Here is a 19,077-nt window from a genome sequence, read left to right as displayed (position 1 = left end):
CTGTCACCCTCTCTGCCCCTCCCCCACTTGCACTCTCCCAAAAATAAATAATTTTTTTTTTTTTAAAAAGAAATAAATTTGATTCATCTGGGTGGCTCAGTTGGTTAAAAGTCTGACTTTGGCTCAGGTCATGATATCGCAGTTTGTGGATTTGTGCCCCAGGTTGGGCTCTGTGCTGACAGTTCAGACCCTGGAGCCTGCTTCAGATTCTGTGTCTCCCTCTCTCTCTGCCCCTTCCCAGCTCACACTCTCTCTCTCTCACAAAATAAACATTAACAAGTTAAAAAAAAAAAAAAAGAAATTATATAATGTAAAGAAGAGAAAAAACGATTTTTAGGACCAAACTTCAGTATTTCAAGGACATCTCAAATGAGAGTTACTAGACGGGGTTACAATAGCTTCCATTCATGCCACCACAGCAAGAATCAAGAACTCTGAAAGTTGAGGCAATTACTTCTTTGGATATATAACAACATAGTAAAGCATGTCAGAAAGTGCAAAAAAGGAGGCATTCAACAGAGCAAAAACAAGCAACAGGCTGGTTGTCCTAACAGGGGATTAAAGAAACTCTTTCTGGAGCTCAGTCCCAGGAATTAGAGCAGTCTCAGGCAGACAGACATCCAAACGTGGGTTTTGATGCAGTCTTATTTACAATTTAGTCAAAGGCAAGCTCAAAAAAACTGAGGTTCACGTTTCCCCATCACTGTAGTTGGCTCTTGAAACAACAAAGTGAACCTCTGGTTACTTCTCACATGTAGGCTGCACAAGAACCCAGTGGCAGTGATTCTGACCCTAGGCCGACATCTCCGGGCCTGAGATCTGAGCTCCTCGGGCAGGACAGCCTGGAAGTGCTCCTGTACCAGCATCTCCACAATCTGCTCTTTGTCTGAATATCAGGTCTCAGCCACTGTCCAGAAAGTTTCTGGAGATGTCGGAGGACATCCCTGGGTCCAGCTGCATCCTCATAGTGGAATTTCCCGAACGTCTGCCAGGAGGCTGCAGCGTTGGAAGGATTCCTTTGGGACATGGTCTCATGGTCTTCGACAGAGTCTTCATAGAGGCTCTCTGATGGAACCTGGACCTGGGGAGCTGATATTAGGACAACTTCTGACTCCTCGGTCATCATCTCATTTGATGGTGACCTTCTTTTATCATTCTGGACTGATTTGTTTGAGTCTCTAGGTACCCTTCAGTCTCCTTTCTGGGACTCTGGAAAGGGATGTCTCAGACTCCTGTACAGGTACCACAACAGAGGGCAGGGCGGGGTGGGGCGGAGCTGCCTGGTGACCAGACTGGAAGCCTGAAACCCACTCTAAGAAAAGGAAACCAACTACCTGGCACAGAGCTTTGTAGCCCACCACTGGAACCAGACAAGAGATTTTTTTCTAATGAACAAAACCTCAGGGACCTTAAATTATATCAAACAATTCAACAGATGAATATATGGCATCCAAGAAGGAGAGCAGAAGGGGAGAGGAGGAGCTAGGAGAGAATTATGGGAGAATTCCTTCCCTTGAGCCTCACAGGGAGAACAGCACTGCCAACAACACTTGGATTTGGGACCTCTGGCCTCTAAAGCTGTGAGACAATAAATCTCTGTTGTTCTAAGCCACTCAGTTTGTGGTACTTTGTTCTGGAACCGATAATACACTCCCATTCAATGCTAACCATGTCCAAAAGAGTGTGTTGTCTATCATTTGGGGGTACATTATTCTAGAAACATCAATTAAGTCAAAGTGAATGGTTGCACAGACCCTAATCGCCTTTGCTGACCTTTGTCTAGCTGTTCTAGCAAATGCTGAGAAAGGGGCATTAAAACCCCCAGCTATAATTCTGAAATTGTTTGCTTCTCTCTTTAATTCTGCCAATTTTTGTATCATGTATTTTGGTAGGCTCATAAACGTTTTTGATTGTTATGTCTTCCTGATGAATTTAACTTTTATTGTTACAAAATAACAATCTCACTATATATATATGTATATATATCTTTTATTTTATCTCTCATAATATATTTTTCCTTGAAACTTATTTTCTCCTATATTGATAGAGCCACTCCAGCCCTCTTGTATACATCGTTTACATGGAATTTTTTACTATATATTTACTTTTAGTCTACATAGTTAGGTCTTGTCTGTGGCTTGCATAGAGTTGTTTTTTCTTTTTTTCTTTTGGCGCGGGGTTTGAACTCATGACCCTGAGATTAAGACCTGATCTGAGATCAACAGGTGCTTAACCAACTGAGCCACACAGGAGTCCCTGTTTTTTCTTTTTATAGAAATCCATGGTGACAATCACTACCTTCTGATGAAATGTTTGGTCCACAAAATTTAATGTAATTATTGATGTTTTGGTTTTGACTTACCATTTCATTATTTGATTTGTATTTTTCCTATTTGTTTTGTTTTCTTTGTTCCTACTTTCCTGTTCTTTTTTTGGGGGGGGTAATTTGAATACTTTTTAGAATTATATTTGAATTTTCCCATTAACTTTTTCTCTGTATTTCTTGGCATTCTTTTTGAGTAGTTGCCCTAGTGATTAAAACATAGATTTTTTTTCAAGTGTATTTATCTATTTTTGAGAGAGTGCAAGCAGGGGAGGGGCAGAGAGAGAGGGAGAATATCAAGCAGGCTCCACACTGTCAGCCCAGAGCCCAATGTGGGGTTCGAACTCATGAACCGTGAGATCATGATCTGAGCCAAAATCAAGAGTTGGACGCTTAACCAACTGAGTCACCCAGGAACCCATAAAATATAGATTTTTACCTTTTTACAGTCTAATTAATTATTACTGTACCTCATCAGATAAAATACAGAAATCTTACAACCATTGGTTCATATCCCTCTCCCTCCATCCTATATGTTAGAGTTCTATGTATTTTTACATCTATATATATTACAGACCCTATGAGAATCATCACACGTCTGTCCAATTTCCAAAGGAATCTCTCTGAGATGAGAACAAACCCCCAAACACTCAAAAATATATACAATGGCCCCAAGGAAGCAAGTTTTTTCTTCTAAGTTGGCTAGTAAATGCCAGCTTCTTTTTGGTATCTATCGTTAGGCTAGGGCAACAGTCACCTGGAAGTCATTTTTAAAGCCTCCTCTTCACCAGAAACATCTTGTAAACAACCAATCACCTAAATGGAACCATTCACTGTATTTAAGTTGTCCATACTCCTGTTCCTTCACTTTGAATACTCAAAATAGGCTGCTAGAAAATCCAGAAATGGGTACCCACCAGGCTTTCAATTTCAAAAAATAGCATGGCACGGTCAAAAAAGACATACTTCTGACTTTGAAAGAATTATAAGTGGTCCACTTTCCCATTGGCTACTGCCAGCCTTCTATGCAAAGTTACTAAGTGAAGTTGTAAGAAATTGCTGATTTTATTGACTCCCCCCTGAAGTTAAAACGTTGAAAACAACTTTGTTTTGGTGAATATAGAAAGTCCTCTCCACATTGAGAAATGTTGCTTTCAGTGTCTTTCTCCACTCTGCCACTTCTTCCCTCCTCTGCAGGTTGCATTTCTTCATTCTTATTAACGCTAGACATTTAGCAGACACTAAGTATAGGACTGACACATGCAGTCAACCCACCTCCTGTGATGACAGCAGGGCTCCCTCACAGGTGACACAGTATTTCAGGTGAGCTGGATTCCCTGTGCCACAGGTGCGGCAGATTATTTTCTCCTTAAAAAGAAAGAATAAGAAAAACATGTTCCTCTGAGCAAACAACCATGCAAAGAAATCCTTGAGCAGTCTTTTCAGTCAATCAGCCATCTATTGACCTTTTTTTTTTTTTAACACTCAGGATTTGTTTAGGAATTATTACAACATAAACAGTGTCAGAAATTTGAAAATAATTAAAAAAATTTTTTTTATGTTTATTTTTGACAGAGAGAGAGAGACAGAGCATGAGCAGGGGAGGGGCAGAGAGAGAGGGAGACACAGCCTGGCTCCAGGCCCCGAGCTGTCAGCACAGAGCCCGACGCAGGGCTCGAACTCACAGACCACGAGATCATGACCTGAGCCGAAGTCGGACAGTCAACCAACTGAGCCACTCAGGCGCCCCCCCGAAAATAATTTTAAAAGAAACAAAACCCAAATTGAAGAAACAAACTGAAAATGAGTGTTCATTTCGCCTTAAAATGCAAAATTTTACACTGATTATGTGTCAGTTTTTTGAGTTTTTTTTCCCCCCCCAATGTGGAAAACATGATTGTTGGCTTTATGTCTCATGGCTTGAACAATAAACAGAAAAGTCCAAGACTAGCAAAAGCTGATCTATGCGTTTACAAGCAATTTAACTCTTGGGGCACCTGGATGGCTCAGTCGGTTAAGCGTCGGACTCTTGATTTCAGCTCAGGTCATGATCTCACAGTTTGTGGGTTCAAGCCCTGCATTCAGCTCCACACTGACAGCACAGGGTCTGCTTGGGATTCTCTCTCCTTCTCTCTGTCCCTCCCATGCTCTGTCTCTTTCTCTCTCTCAAAAATAAACAAACTTAAAAAAAAATTATAAGTAATCTAGCTCTTGGACTGGGGCTTACCCCATGGGGCTTCATGTTAATGAATTTAGGTTTGCTCTGTACTTTCTCACTCAGAAATGGAAAAATGAAAAGACTATCTTAGAAAATAAATGGTAATGGGGCATCTGGGTGGCTCAGTTGGGTTAGTTTCTGACTTTGGCTCAGGTCATGATCTCACAGTTCAAGCCCTGCATTGGGCTCTGTGCTGACAGCTCAGAGCCTGGAGCTTGCTTCGGATGCTGTGTCTCCCTCTCTCTCTGCCCCTCCTCCGCTCGTGCTCTGTCTCTCAAAAATGAATAAATGTTAAAAAGTTTTTTTAAAAAAGAAAAAAGAAAATAAATGGTAAGTGCAACTTTCCAAGTCAGGAAACTGAAGATAGGTTGCAATGCAGAAAATGGAAGGGATGGAGGGACAGAGGGAGAGAGAGAGGAAGGGAGGGAGGGAGGGAGAGAGGGGAGGAAAGAGAAAGAAGGAAGGAAGGAAAGAAGGAAGGAAGGAAGGAAGGAAGGAAGGAAGGAAGGAAGGAAGGAAGGAAGGAAGGAAGGAAAAAGAAAGAAGGAGGGGGGAACAAAGAAAGGAGGAAAGAAAGAAAGGAAAAGAAAAGAAAAGAAAGACTAAAATAGTCTAACTAGAGTTCAGCTATCAGAGGTTTGCTAACAGCTGTTCAGTCACTGGACCATTCTGCACTATCAGGATACTATTCCCTTCAATTATCAATGCCCAGTGCCACACAAATGTTCCTTTCTACTCCAGTGTCTACATTTCCCAGGTGTCCTGAAACTGACACCATGTGTTCTGAAGCTCGACAGGCAAAGAAGACCATTAAGAGAAAGAAAATCCAACTCCCAAGGTTTTAGTTCCAATGCCACTAGGAAGGCTCTGAAGTCCCTGACCTTTGCAAGACTGGTTAATTCCACTCTAGTAGAAGATTCCAAGTTCTTGCAACTCAAAGAACTCCTAATGTGCAAATGGCCAGCTGACTGCTATTCAAAATGGCAGAGGATCACAGACTTGCTCTCAATGGATCCTGACACTCCCTGGTTCCAGCATTTTTCAAAGTTGCTTAAAGTCTTTGTAGCATGATCTACAACTGCCAGAGCTTTTCTGTGAGATTTAAGGCTGTGATCTTCCTGAGCATGTTGCCTCAGAAAAGATCTGGTGACACTTGTTGTTGAGAAATGAATCAAATTTCTTGTCCCTGTGTTAAAAAAAATACTAAGATCAAACAAAAATAACATAGCTGTTTGCTGCAGGAAATATTCTGGAAAGAGTGTAAACCAGTAAAACTGCTTACTTATTAAGTCCAACAGCTTACCTCAAGACCCTCACCTTGCAGGACCCACAATCCAAAATCAGTATATCCTCACATTGTTAACATTTGTTTGTGTGCATTCACGTGTGCACATGTGCATGTGACCTGGTAACACCAGAACCTACTCTCTTAGCAAATTTCTACTATACAGAGATGGATATGTTAATTAGCTTGACTGGAGTAATTATTTCACTATGTACGTGTATATTAAAACATCATCACCTTAAGTATATTAAAGTTTTATTTAAATAAACTATTTTTAGGGCACCTGGGTGGCTCAGTTGGTTGAGCGTCCAACTGCAGCTCAGGTCATGATCTCACAGCTCGTGAGTTCGAGCCCCGCGTTGGGCTCTGTGCTGAGAGCTCAGAGCCTGGAGTCTGCTTCAGATTCTGTGTCTCCCTCTCTCTCTGCCCCTAACCCACTCATATTCTGTCTCTGTCTCTCTCAAAAATAAATAAACATTTAAAAAAATTTCTTTAAATAAACTAAATTTAAAACTAGCATGTCATAACTTTGCCCAATCCAAACTAACTCTGCTCTATCCCAACCCTGCCTTGCAAAACTCCCTTAATTTTTTTTTAATTGTAGTTTTATTTATTTGAGAGAGAGAGTGTGCACAGGGGAGAGGCGGAGAGAGAGAGAGAGAGAGAGAGAGAGAGAGAGAGAGAGAGAGAATACCCAGCAATCACCCAGGTGCATCACTAAAATCCTATAAATACCTTCCCCTGCCTTCTCCCTTCAGAGACACTACCAAGACAAAGTACCAGTCTACCTTACTGTTATCAGGTCCAATAAACATAGCCTTCTTGGTCAACAGGTGTTTCTAATGGTTTTGGTGGTGGCTTTTTAACACCATGTCATGGCTCACTTCCTTGAAGAACAGTGACCATAACCCACAGATAGAAATAATTTTACATCATAATCACTAACTCATAGATATCGATAGGGATGACTTGGGATTGAGGCCACCATCAGACTACCTTAAAGAAGATGCTACACATCTATGATGAGGCCTTTTTTTTTAAAGTCAATACTTCATTGGCCACCTCATCCACAGCATTTGCAGTATATCTAGTTGAATGGTTCTAAGCAATTTGGTGGACCCAGTCAGTTACTGGGGTAAAATTTTTCCTTGCGAAGTAGCTGGAAGATAAGAACAAATTTCTGATCTAGGTGAAAGGCTTTGACAAAATGAAGTGAGGAAGAATGTAGTAGGTCATTGCAAACTTCAGCTCAAAGTGGATCTTGTAACAGACGCCAAGCTAAAGTTCTGCTTGATGCAGAGCTGTGGTCACACTGGCTTCAGCCCCAAATCATTGTGTCAGAGGTCGGGGGGTCCCATAAGGAGGTAACTGCCCCAGTCATGTGAATCATCAGAACTTTTTCAGTAATAACTTCAAGAGGATCCCTGCCCTAGGCCTCTCAGATTTTGGGAACCCAATATGACTGGAGACCTGGAGGTATGCTATATATTGCTAGTTGGAGTCCCAAGAAAACTGATGATCTCTTGGTAAAGGAAAGCTCATGTATTCTGGTGAAATACGAGATGCTCAAATTAATTTTTAACTTTAGAGAATGGCCAGTGGGATACATTTGTTTAAAAAGCAAAACAAGGGGTGCCTGGGTGGCTCAGTCAGTTGAGCATTTTACTCATGATTTCGGCTCAGGTCACGATCCCAGGGTCGTGAGATTGAGCCCCATACCAGGCCACTGCACTGAGCGTGGAGCCTGCTTAAGATTCTCCCTCTCCCTCTCCCTCCCTCCCTCTGTCTCTCTCTCTCTCTTTCTGCCCCTCCCCACCTCTAAAATAATAAATAAATAAAAACCAAAACAAATCCAAATCCAAATGTGTGAATATATATGCATGTTTCTGTGCATTCTTTTTTTTTTTAATTTTTTTTTCAACGTTTATTTATTTATTTTTGGGACAGAGAGAGACAGAGCATGAACGGGGGAGGGGCAGAGAGAGAGGGAGACACAGAATCGGAAACAGGCTCCAGGCTCTGAGCCATGGGCCCAGAGCCCGACGCGGGGCTCGAACTCCCGGACCGCGAGATCGTGACCTGGCTGGAGTCGGACGCTTAACCGACTGCGCCACCCAGGCGCCCCTACCCTTCTATGTATTTTTTAGAATGCACAGAGGGGCGCCTGGGTGGCGCAGTCGGTTAAGCGTCCGACTCCAGCCAGGTCACGATCTCGCGGTCCGGGAGTTCGAGCCCCGCGTCGGGCTCTGGGCCCATGGCTCAGAGCCTGGAGCCTGTTTCCGATTCTGTGTCTCCCTCTCTCTCTGCCCCTCCCCCGTTCATGCTCTGTCTCTCTCTGTCCCAAAAATAAATAAATAAACGTTGAAAAAAAAATTAAAAAAAAAAATACATAGAAGGGTATTTATTATCATCAGTTATTTCAGGAGGATAGAAATAGAGGTGGGTGGGGAAATTATGCACTTCTTTGTATATCTTGGGACTATTTCACTTGTTACAAAAAATTAGAGAATTTTTAAAAGTGTAAAATCCTCTCTTATTCTGAAATATAGGCACCTGTGCCAGAGAGTAAATGGAGAAACTTCTGCTACTATAGCTTCTAATCTTGGCAGTAAAAAAAAAAAAATATATATATATATATATATTTTATTTATATTTATATATATTTATTATATTTATTTATATATATTTATATATATGTATATATATTATTTATATATATTTATATATTATATATTTTTTATTTATATTTATATATATATATATATATATATATATATATATATATATATATATCCCTCAGCATTGACAAGTCCTTTAAATCAACAGAAGATCGGTCCATAGCAGCAGACTGTGGGCAGGAAGAGGACGGGTGGTGCTTCATGCACTACGTGGAGTGAGATGGAGAACAACACAAAAATAACAGTCCCTGCTGGTGCCTTGGGGAAGGTAAGGCTGTTGGCTTCTGTCAACAACAGGAATTCCCACTGACCTTGGAGGTGCCTCTCTGGGTGAAAATGTTATCTAAAAATCCACTGCCCTTGTAACACTTGGGAAAGCCCCTGGGATGCAGATTCTCAGCCCAGGGTTTCCAAACAGGTATCCTGTGAGTAGAGGCAGCAATACTGATTGGCCATAAAAATCAGGAATTTCCCTTTAAGATCAGATGTTACGGTGATAAAAGTCTCTCTAGAAAATCAAGCCTGACTAAATCCTATCCCTGCTTTCAACCCTTCAGGGTGCACTGGGAGAAATCTGAGCTGCTAAGTATGGTAGAGAAGGCGCCATCTTGCACAGCCCACAGCACCCCCAGCATTTCTGCAGCTCAACAAAACCAAACTGTTTACACAGTTTTGAAGCACACCCTGCAGTTTCCAGTCTCTGGACATCTTCCTAGAATGCCCTCTACCCCACCCCACCGCCAACACACACAGGCATATACACACAAGCCACTTTTCTTTGTCCCATCCCTTCCCGATCTGGCAAACGCTTGTGCCTCCCACGATATCCTTCGAATGACACCCCCTTTTAGGGGCGCCTGGGTGGCGCAGTCGGTTAAGCGTCCGACTTCAGCCAGGTCACAATCTCCCGGTCCGGGAGTTCGAGCCCCGCGTCGGGCTCTGGGCTGATGGCTCAGAGCCTGGAGCCTGTTTCCGATTCTGTGTCTCCCTCTCTCTCTGCCCCTCCCCCGTTCATGCTCTGTCTCTCTCTGTCCCAAAAATACATAAACGTTGAAAAAAAAAATTAAAAAAAAAAAAAAGCTATCCCTGGCCCCAGCCCCTGGTAAGAGTGAGTGAATTCTCTCTCTGTGCCCCCACCAACCCACCACGACTGCCACCTCCACCACTGCAAGTGTGTGCAGGCACAGGGGCAGTGGGTCCAGGGATCAGAGCCCAGGGAATGTTGGGTGCAGAGGACCAGAGAGTGGTCCAGGAAGCAGCACGCTGGGGAAAAGTCACATCGAAGGTGTCTTTGAAAAATCCCTTCAGCGCAGGAGGGTTCATACCAGAGGTGCAAGGCAGAACTCAGAGAAACAGCTGAAGGAAGTTTCATGGCTGCACCATGGTGACGGATGCCAGCAGCCTCAGACTAGGCCTGAATGCCTGTGACCCCTGGAGACTACTCCTTCCTCAGACCCCTTCCCTCAATCTTTACTATTCAAGGGACCCTAAAGCGAGTATCCACTGACTATAATACCTCAGGCTCTTACCACTCCCCGCTCCATCCATCCAACAAAAAAATTAGTAAATTTTCATCTACCTGACCTTGGCCCAGCCAGTTCTTCCACACCTCATTTCTGAAGGCTTGCATTGCTTGGAATACTTAAAAACCTTTCAGAGCCTAAATGTCCATCAACTGACGAATGGATAAAGAAACTGCACTTTATATACACAATGGAATACTACGTGGCAAGGAGAAAGAATGAAATATGGCTTTTTGTAGCAACGTGGATGGAACTGGAGAGTGTTATGCTAAGTGAAATAAGTCATACAGAGAAGGACAGATTCCATATGTTTTCACTCCTATGTGGATCCTGAGAAACTTAACAGAAGACCATGGGGGAGGGGAAGAAGAAAAACAAAATGGTTAGAGAGGGAGGGAGCCAAAACATAAGAGACTCCTAAAAACTGAGAACAACTGAGGGTTTATGGGGGGTGGGAGGGAGGGGTGGGTGGGTGATGGGTATTGAGGAGGGCACCTGTTGGGATGAGCACTGGATGTTGTATGGAAACCAATTTGACAATAAATTTCATAAAAAAAAAAAAAAAGTCCTAAAAAAAAAAAACCCAAAAAACAAAACTTAGCAGAGAAAATGAGAGAAATCTTGAGAGTGCAGGCAGGCATGTCCAATTCAAGAATGTCTAGGAGAGGAAAGAGGATCATTTGGGGAGTAAATAGCTGAATGGTTAGAAAAAGAAAAAAGATTTGGTTATCTCAGTCAAGAATCCTTAAGCAGAGCGGCAAATAGGGATTCAGAATTTCCTCAGTATCCAAAGTCCCTTTATTATAAAATTTTTACAAAACTTTAATAAATATGTTTAAACATTTTATCTCATATTAGTGGCATAAAAATAAATATTAAGTATATTCAGAATGTATTAATAAACAACTTCTTATCAAATTAAAAAAAAACTTTCAGAGTGAAGGGGAGCTTGGAGGTAGAAGAAAAAGTGGATTTGCCTTTTCTCCATTTGCCCAAATGAAAATCCACAAAGTGACTTAGGAGTGTTACTATTCCAACTGACATTAAATCTATGCATTTTCTTATTACTAAAAATAAAAGACTGTCTAAGTTGGGGCGCCTGGGTGGCTTAGTCGGTTAAACAACCGGCTCTTGATTTCGGCTCAAGGTCATGATCTCATGGTTTGTGAATTCGGGCTCTGCATCGGGCTCCACAGTGTGGACAGTGTGGAGTCTGCCTGAGATTCTCTCTCTCTCTGCCCCTCCCCCCACCTCAAAATCAATAGATAAACTTAAAAAAAATAAACTCTTAAAAAAATTGTCTAAGTTAGCTGTATGCATTTTGGCCTTCAAATCCATGTTCAGGGAACACATTTCCTTGTATCTCTCTTACATTATAGATCCTATTGGCAGGTCAAACTGTTGGGCAGCATGCGTCCCCAACCATTAGAATGGATTTTGTTCACAGATATTAGTTTATCAACTGTTCACCAACTCCACCAGCTAAAGACATTTAACTGCTTATATCACTTTCCATATATTTTATTCATGCTTTTACAGAATCACGTTTCATTACCTTCAAGCGGAGGCTGGCCTGTGGCTGCAGCTGTAGAGTAAGAGAGGCCTCACACACCACACAGATGGGAGTGTTCATGGGCACCATGTTTCCACACTCTGCACATAAGCCCATCTGCACAAAGAAAGAGGTTTGTCTTGGAATGCAAAAACCGAAGGTATAAGTAGATCTTAGAATATAAGATTTGATTTGCTTTTGTAAAAAACATTTTAAAATAATTACCTTTAATCTAATTTTGTTTCTTTTGTGAGTAAAAAATGTTTATTGTGGAAAACAGGCGTGTGAAAAACAGAAAAGAAAAAATATCTTTGGGACACCTGGGTGGCTCAGTCGGACAAGTGTGTGACTCTTGATCTCGGCTCAGGTCATGATCTTGCAGTTTGTGAGTTCGAGCCCCATGTCAGGCTCTGTGATGACAGTGCAGAGCCTACTCGGGATTCTGTGTCCCTCCCTCACTCATGTGAGTGCACTCTTTTGTCTCTCAAAATAAACAAACTTAAAAACAATTTTTTTAAAAAGGAAAAAATATCTCTTTTTTTCAAGTTTATTTTGAGAGAGAGTGTGTGTGAGCAGGGGAGAGCAGAGAGAGAGAAAGAGAGAATCCCAACCAGTGTGGAGCCTGATGCAGGGCTCGAATCCATGGACCATGAGATCATGACCTGAACTGAAATGAAGAGTCAGATGCTTAACCAACTGAGACACCCAGACACTCCAAAAATATCTTGTAAGCACAGTGGAGTAAGGAAGCCCACAAATCCTCTCTCCAAAAAGCAATTATAAAGTTGGATAAAACTGGGGAGCCTAGAGGTTCAGTCAGTTAAGCATTCGACTTCAGTTCAGGTCATGATCTCGGGGTTCGAAGGTTCGAGCCCATATCAGGCTCAATACTGACGGTGTGGATCCTGCTTGGGATTATTGTTCTCTTGTGTTTCCCTGCCCCTTCCCTGCTTGTGCTTTCTCTCTCTCTCTCAATATAAATAAATAAAAACTTAGAAAAAAAAAAGTTGGATAAAACTGTCATTTTGGATACAAAATACAATCATTTCAGACTCTGAAAGTCACCAAAGGCACACAAGAAACTGAAAAGTTGTGAATTTCAGATAAAAACACTACAAGTCTACATGGTTCCTGCTTAAGGCTATCCCCACCCTCCCCCAGCTCTGTTAGTGTGGTAGCCTCACTGGGGCAGAACAGACTGCAGAAACCAGCAGCTGCTGATAGGCAGGGCTCACTTGATTTGGAGGACTGTTCAGATGACAGTCTTAGTGGCAAGCAAACAGGGAGGGCCAGTGGCTCTACTAGCCTGAAATCATGGTCCTGTTTGAGGCAACTAGCTAGGGATTTAACAGAGAGTTCCAGGAGGAAGGTCAAATATAGGGGGCTTGAGAAGCTCCCCATATACCCTTAGTTGAGTGGAGGATATGCACATGTGCGGCATAAACCAGAGTGAACATAAGCCACTAACACATCTCTGGCTGATGGAGGCTATACACGGAGATTCAAGGGAGTTCAGCATAAAGTAAAAGCTGGGGCAGACTTGTAAACAGCCTGAAGCTTGAATGTTAGGTCCAGCCCACACACAGATCTCTCAGCAGAGAGTGGAAGCCTTACAGAATTAAGGTATTTGAGCACAACTTCTGGCCAACATTCAGTTGAGCTCTAAGCTATGCAGACCCAGGGGTGATCCAGACTTATAAATAAATAAATACATACATACATACATACATACCTGATATCAGTGGCCATACATTTTAGGGGAGAGAAACATGAAAAATTTAATCCCAGTAAACAACAACAAAACAAAACAAAACAAAAAAAGAAAAGAAAAAAAAAAACACTAGGACAAAAAGTCAGAATCCAGAATTGTTACAATATATTATATAATCTAAAATGTCCAGAATTCAAGAAAAAATATGAGGTATGCAAAAACCAAGAAAGTGTGACCTATAATCAGGGAGAGGGAAAAAAAAAAAAGCCAAACAGTCTATACAAATAGTATCCCCAGATGTTGGATTTGGCAAAGATTTCAAAACAGCTATTACAGAAATGATCAAAGAACTAAAGGAAATCATATTTAAAAGATTAAAGAAAGTATGATGACAATGATCTGAAAAATAGGGAATATAAATAAGGGTATAGAAATTATTTTTTAAAAACAATCATATTAAAACCTGGAGTTAAAAATTAAAATAACTGAAATGGAAAAAAAAAAAAATCTCCAGAGGGATTCAACAACAGGTCAGAGAAGACAGAAGAAAGAAGCAATGAACATGAATATAGTACAATAGAAATTTTCTGATCTGAAGAACAGAGAGAAAAAGGATGGAAGAAAATAAACAGACTATCAAACAAGCTGTGAGACAACATAAAACCTATCAACATACATGTAAAGAAGTCCTAGAAGGAAGGGAGAGAGAGAAAGAGGCAGAAGAAGAATTTGAAGCAATACTAGCCAAAACTTCCCATATTTGAAGAAAAACATTAGCTCCAAGAATATTAATCCCAAGAGAGATAGACACAAAAAGATCCACAGTTAGACACAATATAGTACAATTGTTGAATGTCAAAGAGAAAATCCTAAAAGTAACAAGAGAAAAAATGACTTATCACATACATCAAAAACCACGGAGGTCAGAATGTAGGAGAATAATATGTTCAAAGGGCTGAAATTAAAAATAACTGTCACACAAGAATTCTACATCCAGTAAAACTATCTTTCAAAAAAGGATGCAAAGTAAATGTTCTCGGATAAACAAAGGCAGAAACAGCTAGCAGACATGCCTTTAGCAAAGGAGGTCTGCCAGGCTGAAAATAAGTGACACTAGATTATGACTTTCACAGGAAAGAGAAGATATGAGAGGCCAGATTTCATAAATACGTGGGTAAATATAAATGAGTGCATAAACATCTTCTCTCATCTTTAAATGATGTAAGATCGTGTAACACTGCATTTTCGGTTCATAACGTATATGGATGTAATATGTAGGACAATATATGTTACAGAAAAGATAAGTAAGTGGGGAGGAAAGGAGTATAGCTGTCACCCATTGGATGGTGGGGAAGTTCAATTGGGGTGACATGGACCCAAACTGGCAAGAAAAGAAGCAAAAAACCGAGTCCAATGAAACTTGTTTGGAAATCTCCCTCTGGGGAGCCCGTAGAACATGCTGGGAAGCCACGTGCAGGCATGCTGCTGAAACTCGCTGGCAAACGGCCCACTGGGATGCCTGAGGACTATCTGGAAGCTGGCTGGCATGCCAGTGAAACTCACTGAGCAGCTGTCCATGAGGTGCCCCCGAAACTCATTGGGGTTCAGCACAACTGGGTTCCTGTAGGTTAGTGAGCACCGTCAGAGCAAAGAGAGTGGAAAGCATACCAGAACCAGAAAGAAAAGCCAAGCCCATTCTCCTGCAGTGTCCCTCCAGCAGCAATGTCCCTCTACTAACAGAAATGAACACATAGCCAGCTGGCACAGGAGAAACGTATAAAGGGTCCTGCTCCAGCACTCACAGGGCAGGACAATGAAGGGAGGACCTGGAGCTGTAAGGTGACTTCTGCATCTCATGAGCCTGAGTGTCTTGGATCTAAGAGCCAGGAGGAGGCTCCACCCCTTCAAATCCCAGAAACCCAGCTGAGAGCAGGACATAATAAGTAGTTAATAAATAGTTCAAATTACAAAGCTGTTTATATATTACAGCATATTAACAAATATTATTTTGGGGGACAATATAGATGTTCCAAAGTTCAGCTCATCATTTAAAATATTTATAATCTCTGGCAACTTTTCCTCCCTGCTCTGAAAATCTGTTTTCAGGCAAGTGAAAAAGAACGGACGCTGCACCAACGAATGAATATAAGCAAGGAAAATTAAAACTGACAGGAGCTGTTCATATTTTATTTGTTGTTTTATCTTCTTTATGAAGTTCCAAATATGTTATAGTAAATTAAATTAACTTCTACAATAGTCTTGAGCAATGAATTAGAATAAATTATAAAAAGATACCTGTTTAGATTCTGACCCTTTGCTTGAAGATAGAACTTAATTCTAGAACTCAGCTTGACCTCACTGAATTAGTGGCTTTTTCTTGTGACTATCTTTTTAAAAATGGTTATTTTTCAGTCCATGTCACAGGTCCTTTTATTTCATTTTGTAAACCCTACTCCAAAAAACCCTAAAGTATCAAGTGAATAACAGATAATACATTTCAATGAAGGTTTTGATTGTTAGTAAACTGAGTATGTTTTCTAACTAACTATAAACTTATTAGTAGGTTAATACCAATTATTATCTACACTTAACAGCCAAAACTTTTTAACTGATCAATCTATAGCTTATACAAACAGCGTCTTTGGACAAAACGATGTATCTTATAGATATACAGACTTGTAACAAATACCTCTCTCCAGTTATTTCCAGAATATATTTCCTTACTGTACCCAGGTCATGAACTGAAATATCACATGAGTGGGAAATACATACTTATCCATTCTTATTTATCATTGAAACAATAAGGCTTCAGTCTCCCTCTGAGCCTGTGCTTCTGTAAGGCCACCTGCACTGGCATTGCAAATAAGGTTTTTCATTCTTGAATGGAAACTAAGGCAACTTTTAAGGTTTTGGGGTTTTCCATCCTGAAGTAGGAGACTGGATAGCAAGACATTAACCTGCCAGTAATTTTTTCAAGAAATATTTATGTTTGTGGATCACGTGTCCCAGGTACAATGCTACTGCTGCTATTAAAGATCAGATAAACCAATGAAAGGCATTTTTAAAGATTCTGCTGCTCACCTGAGCTCCTTCTGGGGGTGGGAGACGACAGCCAAATATGGGCGGGACAGGAGAGCCGCATTCCTGACAGAAGCGAGCAAAGGGGTCAGATGGGCGGGGGGCCAGGCAGTGGGCACACCTACAACAAAATAGGTTCCTCGTTGGCCACGTTCTGAGGGGTTCACATTTAGAAGTCAGGTGAAAATCTCACAGTGTTCAAACATTTTAGAAAATAAAAAGCAAAACAAAGAGCAGACCACTGTCAAAGGCTATGGACCAAGTTGAAGACAGGAGATGCTTCTCCAGTCATTTTATTACAAAGTGGCCTTCCACCTGGACCCGCCGGTGCCCCTCACCTGGCCTGGCTACCTCACTTCCTGACAGTGGCAGAAGTTCAGCAGCAGCCTTGGTCCCACTTCAGACTCGTCCTATCACACAGGATCTGGCATGTGTGAGCCCCAGTAATTCCAGTAATGTCTACATTAATTGTACTTTTCTGACTTGCTCCATGACTTCTGAGTCCAGTCTAAGTGCCATGTCTTCTCACCAGGCACGCTGGAGGGCCACTTCTTGCCCAACGAAGATATAGAAATGGCCAAGAAACTCTGTTGTCATAAAAATGCTCAACATCACTTGTCATAAGGAAAATGCAAATCAAAACCACCATGAAATACCACTTTATATCTATTAGGATGACATTAGAAAAATAGAAAATACAAGTATTGGTGAGGCTGGTTAGAAATTGGAACCCTCGTGCATTTCCGGTAGAAAGTGAACTGATGTAACTGCTGTGGGAAGCAGTGTGGCAGTTCCTCAAAACATTGGACAAAGAATTACCATAAAATCAAAATTATAGTCCTAGAAGAATTGAAATCAGGGACTCAGATACTTGTACCCCAATGTTCAAAGCAGCGTCATTCATAATAGTCAAAAGGTGGTAACAGCTCAAACGCCCATCAACAGATGAGTGAATGAACAAATTCTGGTGTATACATAATGGACTATTTTTCATCTTTAATATGTAATGAAATTCTGATACATACTACAACATGATAAACTTTGAAAATACTATACTAAGTAAAATAAGTCAGACACAAAAAAACAAATATTGTCTGATTTCATTTACATAAGGTAACTAGAATAGTCAAATTCATAGACACAGAAAGGAGAACAGAGCTGGCCAGGGCCTGGAGGGATTGGGTAAAGGAGTTACTGCTTAATGGAACTGAGTTCTATTTAGAGCGACGAAAAAGTTCTGGAAATGGATAGTGGTGATGGTTGCACAACATTGTGAATGTACTTAATGCCACTGAATTGTACACTTAAAATTTGTTAAAATGAGGGTGCTCCTGGGTGGCTCAGTCAGTTAAGTGACCGACTCTTGATTTTGGCTCAGGTCATGATCTCACAGTTCATGAAATCGAGACCCACATCAGGCTCTGTGCTGACAGCGTGGAGCCTGCCTGGGATTCTCTCTCTCCTTCTCTCTGCCCTTCCCCTGCTCACGTGCGCAAGTGCACATGCAAGCACTTTTTCTCTCTCTCAAAATAAATAAACACTTAAAAAATTGTTAAAATGGTAGATTTTATTTATGTATACTTTACCACAATAAAAGTATAAAGGGCCTCAAAAATTGATTATAGCAAATAAAAGTAATAATGTATTGTGGGGATCATATTTGTAGAAGTAAGATAAAGGACCACAATAGCACAAAGGCTACTGTTACTCAGTTCCTGGAGGTATACTATCGTAAGGTTCTTATGCTATATATGAAGTGGCATAATGACACTTGAGGATAGACTGTGATGTGTTAAAAATATGTATTATAAATCTGAAAGCAGCCACTAAAAAAAAAAAAAGTTATAGCTAATAAGCTAACAAAGTGTATAAAATAAAATGGAATCATGAAACATACCCAATTAATCCAAAAGATGGCAGAAAAAAAGGAAAGAGCAACAGAGAACAGATAAGACAAACATAAAACAAATAGCATGATGGTTGATTTAAATTCAAACATATCAATAGTCAGAATAAATATACTCTTAACATCCCAATTAAAATGCAGATATTATGAGGTTTCTTAAAAAGCAAGACCTAACTAGATGCTGCTTAAAAAAAATTTGTAGGGGTCCTGGGTGGCTCAATCAGTTAAGCATCTGACTTTGGCTCAGGTCATAAGCTCGCAGTCCGTGAGTTCAAGTCCTCGCATCGGGCTCACTGCTGTCAGCGTGGAAGCCGTCAGCACAGAGCCTGCTTCGGATCCTCTGTCTCCCTCACTCTACCCCTCCCCTGCTTGCACTCACTCTCTCTCTCTCTCCCATTCTCTCTCTCCCCCTCCCTCTCTCTCTCATCCAGGCGCCCCTAAATAAACATTTTTTTAAACCTGTAAATAAGGAAAAACAAATAGGTTGTAAGTAAAAGGATAAAAAAAGATATACCATGCAAATACTAATCAGAAGAAAGCAGGAAGTGGCTACGCTGACATCAGGCAAAGTAGATTTCTGAGCAAAGAGTATCACCAGGGTTAAAGAAGTTTATTTCATGATTAAGAGAACCTAAGAATCCAAAAGGTTTACACATAATAATAAAGCTTCAAAGTATATGAAGCAAAATCTGATAGAAAGCATGGATAAGTAGACAAATTCATAATTATAGTCATAGATTTCTCAATCATTGACTAAGCAATAGAAAACTCAGTGAAGGTAGAGAAGTTAAATAATACTATCA

The 19,077-nt window shown here is 40.9% G+C and overlaps 1 protein-coding gene and 1 pseudogene across 9 annotated transcripts in view; both read right to left on the bottom strand.

Annotated features, from left to right (window-relative positions):
- The window catches only part of DZANK1 (double zinc ribbon and ankyrin repeat domains 1), a 71,506-nt gene that overhangs the window by 25,525 nt on the left and 26,904 nt on the right, over window positions 1–19,077 (bottom strand). For all 9 annotated transcript variants that reach the window (XM_086701597.1, XM_086701601.1, XM_086701596.1 and 6 more), the window contains 3 exons: window positions 16,372–16,489; window positions 11,583–11,696; window positions 3,599–3,691 (listed from right to left, as the gene is read on the bottom strand). In XM_086701597.1, the coding sequence (XP_086557723.1) occupies window positions 3,599–3,691; window positions 11,583–11,696; window positions 16,372–16,489 (325 nt within the window). The remainder of the gene's footprint in view (window positions 1–3,598; window positions 3,692–11,582; window positions 11,697–16,371; window positions 16,490–19,077) is intronic.
- LOC147582615 (zinc finger protein with KRAB and SCAN domains 1-like) lies at window positions 22–3,267 on the bottom strand (annotated as a pseudogene).

The sequence above is a fragment of the Puma concolor genome, chromosome A3, assembly GCF_028749965.1.
Source record: "Puma concolor isolate L17-30 chromosome A3, mPumCon1.1.hap2, whole genome shotgun sequence".
NCBI classification, from domain to species: Eukaryota; Metazoa; Chordata; class Mammalia; order Carnivora; family Felidae; genus Puma; species Puma concolor.
This window is presented reverse-complemented; position numbering and strand designations above follow the sequence as displayed.